Source organism: Vicia villosa, linkage group LG2 (assembly GCF_029867415.1).
Source record: "Vicia villosa cultivar HV-30 ecotype Madison, WI linkage group LG2, Vvil1.0, whole genome shotgun sequence".
Lineage (NCBI taxonomy): Eukaryota > Viridiplantae > Streptophyta > Magnoliopsida > Fabales > Fabaceae > Vicia > Vicia villosa.
The window spans coordinates 135,436,785-135,442,239 of NC_081181.1; the positions used below are offsets into that span (position 1 = coordinate 135,436,785).

The window sequence follows — 5,455 nt, forward strand, 5'->3', positions numbered from 1 at the left end:
GTATTAAGACAGTAGTGAGTGTTGTACTCTTTAAGGTGTTAAAGAATTTAATGGGGTGCCAGGTATAATTGGGGTTGAGAAAAAAAAAATTAATGCGACTGTTTGTTGTTTCTGTTAGGCTGAAGTGATTACTTTAAGCCCAATTGAACACTATTGTTTGGGCCTAAGGTAGGATCTAGCAGCAATTCGAGGTCCAAGAAAGAAATCACCACGTAGAGTTAGATGGGAAAAGAATGCTGAAAAACAAAATCAATTACCAGTGAAATTCAATATTCATCACGTTAATCGGAAATCAACAAAACTAGGGTTTTCCATTTCAATCGAGAGGAAGAAGAAGTAGAAGAAAGATGTGGCACGAGGCAAGAAGGTCGGAGAAGAAGGTCCACGACATGATGGACGCCGCTCGAAAACGAGCACAGAGACGAGCGATTTACCTTGCTAAACGGCGTGGAGATCCTCAACAATCAATCCAGGTCGTTGGTTCTCGTGCTCGAGCTTATCGAGATGACGCACTTTATCAAGCCACCGAGGATCAACAGGGCCTGTTAGTTTTCTCTTTTGTTTCTTCTCCTTTTCCATTTTTTTTCAATTCAATTTTGAATGTTCATGAAAAATTATTTTACAATTCATTTGTTTCTCAGGATACCTTGGAATGGGAAACAGGATATTTTGATTGACAGATTTGATGGACGAGCTCTGCTTGATTTCATTCGGGATAGTAGTTTTAGGCGCGTCCAGGAAAAGTCGGAGGAGGAAGAAGAATTAGAAGAGTTTGTTAATTTTGAGCGTTATCGGGATTTAGTAAAGCATCGCCGTAGAGGATGTCGGTACTTTTTTATTTCTTGACGACGAGTTTGATTCTCATAACATAAACAGTTTGATTATTGTGGTTTTTTTTGTATCTCTTCTCTTTTTTCAACATTGTTTTTTCCTCGTAAAACAATGCAATGTAAAAGGTTCTAGAATTGAAGCCAACCTGAAATCCAGGGATTAAATTTGAAGCTAAAATTACAAACTTGGTTTTTGATGGTAACAGTTACCGATGAGGATGCTTTGCAACATGTAAATCTAGAAATGGAGGCCAAAGCCACTGCTCCATTTGCATCAGACAGGTTGGAAGATTCCTTCCATTTATATTTAACTAAGTTTTTAATGTCATAAGCATTGATGCATTCTTATATATCTGTATATGCACCGTGTGATATATAAGAATAAATTTGTAAATAACTGTTTGGCTATGCGGCTGTTTTTTTGTTCTAAATGCAAATAATCAGATGGTTAAGAAAGACATGCTAACAATATTGTGCTTCCAAGAACTACTGATTATTTTACGAGTCATTATTTCCATTATTGTCTGACGCTCGAGTTGTCTTAGTAGAATTCTATGAGTTTACAACTCTAGATTTTGAAAATGAGTCAATGCCTCTACGAACTTATTTTTATCTAAACTTGGGTGAGTCTAAAACATCATGGTTACTTTTTCCTAGATATGCCTAAAAAACAGTGGTTCAATGTTTTATAAAAAATTCAAAATGCTTTCATTAAATGACCAGGCTCTTTAGCGTAGTAAATATTATCCTCACATTGGTAACACTTGATGCAAAATATGCATGGAGCGTCCCAATATGAACACATCTGCTCCATTATAATTAGCAGTCACAAACCATATAGTATGAGCAAATCTGTTGTAAGTTTGCTATGAATCCAAAGAGATGATGAGATAAATGAAGCCAGCTTTGATGAGCTGAAAATTAGCTCTATAAAGTTTAGTCCCCCTCTCTAACAAGGGGAACTCGGTCCAACCCCATTTCTCTTTTAAATAATTTTGGACTTTGTGATCCGCCAATTTATCCTTCAATTGTGAATTTGTTATCCTATTTTTTGATTTTGAATTTATCTGTCGGTTCTTGTTTGGTTTGAACTGGTCTGTACTTTGTAGATCTATACTTGGCAGCTTTATATGACATGTTGTTTTCTATTCACACATAGTGACATAAACTTATTTTATTTGTTTTCATGTACATTTGTAGATCTAATACGTCACAGCCTGCTCCAAGCAAGGGATCTTACTCACAGGTTGGGTTTTCTTATGAAGCAAATGGCAAAGAGGAATCCCAGATTTCAGATGATGATGATGAAGAAGATGAAGATGACGAGGATGATGAAGAGTTTAACAGTGATGATAGCAATGATGAAGGAATGGAGGTGATTGCCAAAGAATATGGGGTCAAAAGGTATGGTTGGCTTGTTTACATGGATAAGAAAGCCAAGGAGGAACAAAAAAGGCAAAAGGAGATTATCAAAGGGGATCCGGCAATTGTAAGTGGAAATGTTCATGATAATTGAATGAACAGTATTTTTGCTGTTATTTAGAGATTACCATATAGATGTTTTTGAATGGTCTTTATTATAAATTTTATAGAGGAAACTGAGTCGTAAAGAAAGAAGGAAGGCTTCGCAGGTTGAAAGGGAGCGAGAGCGAGATGCTACCCGGACATCTGGAACTCGTGTGCTACATCATGACCCCTACCGGTAGAAAATATTGATATTTTTCTGCTTCAGATTGAATAAAGAATATGTGAAATTATGCTCCCCCTTACAAATAGATGGATGATTGTTCTTGCATATTAGTCTTAATGTTGACCCAATTTATATGTGCAGGGAATCTAGGCAAAGTCCTACTTACGAAGCTTATTCTCGTTCTAGAAGGTATAGCATTAGCAATTCATAATCACTTTCTTTTTTATTTGACTCTTATGAAGGAAATTTTATTTGGTATTTTTGATTTTTCCAATTTACAGGTCAAGGTCCAGATCACGGTCCTACTCCCCATCCTATGCAAAGCGTCATTCACGGAGCAGTCATTCTGATGATATTCTCCGAAGCAAACCAATGACTCCTAAAATAGAATACATAACTGAATTTGGGGGCTCTGGAGACGCAGATGCAACTAAGCGTGAAGGGTTTTCTCCACCGCGATCTCCTACATCTCGAGTTGATACACTAAACCGGTCGGAGCACTGGACCTTTAATTATTGCCAAGATAGATTGGACAGTCTTTTCTCTGCGAAGCATATCACCCATATTGTTGCCTGAGCTAATTTTTTGTGGTTAAGAATATATCTAGGATTGTCAGGGTAGCCAAGAGGAAGATGGACGAGGCTTCCTATTTGATGCTCATTGTTCCCCGAATTGCATTTTGCATTAAGACCTGTAGCTGCATGGAAATATTACAATTATTTTATCTGATACCTCTACTGTCTTGCAGGTCGTCATCTGGTTGCATTCTCGAAGCATTGCATGTCGATCCTGCTTCTGGTGTATCTATTGATAAAGGTGCTAAAGTCTTGAAGCCATCTGTAAGGTATATAACATCACCCAGCCATGGGAATGTCAATGGAGTTTCTATTAAAATGATTGTTTTTGGTGCCATCTGTTAGGAAAAAACTTGATTGAATTCTTCAAGATATATAAAAGGTGTATAAAAGTGATTCAGCAAATTTGGACTAATCGAAAGAGACGAGGTTTCCAATAAATGGTATCCTCTGCCAATGCAGATAGCAAGAGAAAACAGCCACATAAAAATATGCCAAAATACTAATAGAACATAATAACAACCTATTAAAAGATAAACATAATAATTATAACAATTCCTTACTACTAGATGAACCCCCTTGTCTGAATCGTCCTTAGCTGGTTGATTCCTCTGCTCCGTATTACCACATTTCCTAATGTACACCGTACACTCCAAATGCAGGCCTTAGTATTCTGTGTCAGTTATCTAACACCTTATGCTCTATTTACCGTTAGATTTTGCTTCAACATCCATTCTATATTCATTAATCAGATAATAAATAATAATACTGCCATTTGATCATTGGTACCATATAATTAATCTATATTCTTTATTTCTTTCAGTTTTTTCTTTTGGAATTTTGTTTTTAAAATGGGATATTTGTTTCAGTTATTTTTAAAAATCTGAATTTCTTAAATTTATTTTTTATTTGTCTGCTTATTGCTATTGTCTTTACCACAGCACATCTTCAGGCTCAGCATTAGCGAAGTTAAAGGCAAGTGGTTCTGGAGGGCTCTTAAAACCTCAACCAGGGGAGAAGAAAGAAACTCCTCAAGAGAGACTTAAAAGGATCATGAACAAACAGCTAAACAAACAAAGTATGACTGTTCGAATATCTCAACTGCAAACCAAATAAACTTCCAACATTTTCCGACGCAGAGCATTATTTTTCTTTTGCAGTTAAGAAAGATACTGCTGCAGAACTAGCTAAGAAAAGAGAGCAGGAGCGACAGAGGCAGGAAAAACTTGCTGAAACTAGTCGATTGAGTAGGTATAGACGCCGCAGCCGCAGCAGAAGTTACAGTCGTTCCCCACCAAGGTGTTTATTTATCACACCTTGTATACTCTAGGATTTGTAATTTGTGCAACTTTAGTAGAGCACCTTAACCCTCAAAGTGTTGGGGACTTCTCAACACTGGGTGATGGGCTTTGTTTTTCCCTCTGGTTAATTAGTATTTTGATTAATTGCAGAAGATACAGGCGTAGTAGTAGAAGTCCAAGTCGAAGCAGGGGTTCAAGAAGATATCACTCTAGTTCCCGCTCTCATTCAAGATCCCCTTCTCGCAACCGTTCTCGGTCCCCTTCTCGCAACCGTTCTCGGTCCCCTTCTCGCATTCATTCCCCTTCTCGATCGCGCTCTCCTTATTCTCGTTCTCCCAGGTAAATTTATTGTTTTTCATTTCCTGTGCCTTGAGGTTTGTTCCTCATCATCTAAATTGTGATATACTGATTCAGAAAGTCGACATTTCAGGACAAGAAACCGTTCAAGGCACTGACTGATGAAAACACTGCTTGAAAGGCCAATGAGGCTTGAAGCAATATGTTTATTTATTGATCTTATTAGTTGTGTTGAAGTTGCGGCGGGCAATCTTTTTTAATATGTTAAGCATTTGCTATTGTATATTTAATATTTACAATTTGCGAGTAATTTGATGTCTCGAAAGTCTCTGATCAAGTTACATATTTCTCATGTATGAAAACCTCGGTTTGCCCATGTTGAATCCAAATTTGTAAGGTTCCTTGTTAAAGTCATGTAGTTGTCGAAAGAAAATGATAATCGACCTATGTTGTTTAAGTTTTGAAACCCTTTTCACTTGTTAGCTTGTGGAGGGATGTTAAGAGTAACAATTTTGTAGGTTATTAGAGTTTTTTTTTTTTTAATTTAAATTTGCGAGTTGGATTGTTGGTTCTTTTATTTATTTATTTTTTGATGAAAGAGTTGGACTGTTAGTTAGTTAAGGGCATTTGTTTATGTCTTTTAAAGACGATTCTTTTGAGGTTTCTCTTATTTTCAATCAAGGTTTTAAAAGCTTGCTTTACAACTCTTTCATGGCTTTACTAGGTTGAAAATATCAAAATATTACTTTTGTGGTAGGTAAC

General features: G+C 36.6%; 1 protein-coding gene across 1 annotated transcript; it reads left to right on the plus strand.

Moving 5' to 3' along the window:
* The first annotated feature begins 211 nt into the window (after positions 1-211).
* On the plus strand, positions 212-5,150 carry LOC131652197 (uncharacterized). Its single transcript, XM_058921993.1, has 12 exons — positions 212-544; positions 642-823; positions 1,037-1,112; positions 2,031-2,319; positions 2,423-2,532; positions 2,662-2,709; positions 2,802-3,011; positions 3,269-3,364; positions 4,037-4,173; positions 4,256-4,394; positions 4,547-4,735; positions 4,827-5,150. The coding sequence occupies exons 1-12, from the start codon at positions 348-350 to the stop codon at positions 4,849-4,851; spliced, it is 1,698 nt and encodes a 565-aa protein (XP_058777976.1). The 5' UTR covers positions 212-347; the 3' UTR covers positions 4,852-5,150.
* The last annotated feature ends 305 nt before the right edge of the window (positions 5,151-5,455 follow it).

Excerpts from the sequence above, each read along its gene's own strand:
- LOC131652197 (XM_058921993.1), top strand. The coding sequence starts at position 348 with ATGTGGCACGAGGCAAGAAGGTCGGAGAAGAAGGTCCACGACATGATG. Across the intron at positions 824-1,036 it reads AAAGCATCGCCGTAGAGGAT|TTACCGATGAGGATGCTTTG; the intron begins GTCGGTACTTTT and ends TGATGGTAACAG. Across the intron at positions 4,174-4,255 it reads CAAACAGCTAAACAAACAAA|TTAAGAAAGATACTGCTGCA; the intron begins GTATGACTGTTC and ends TTTCTTTTGCAG.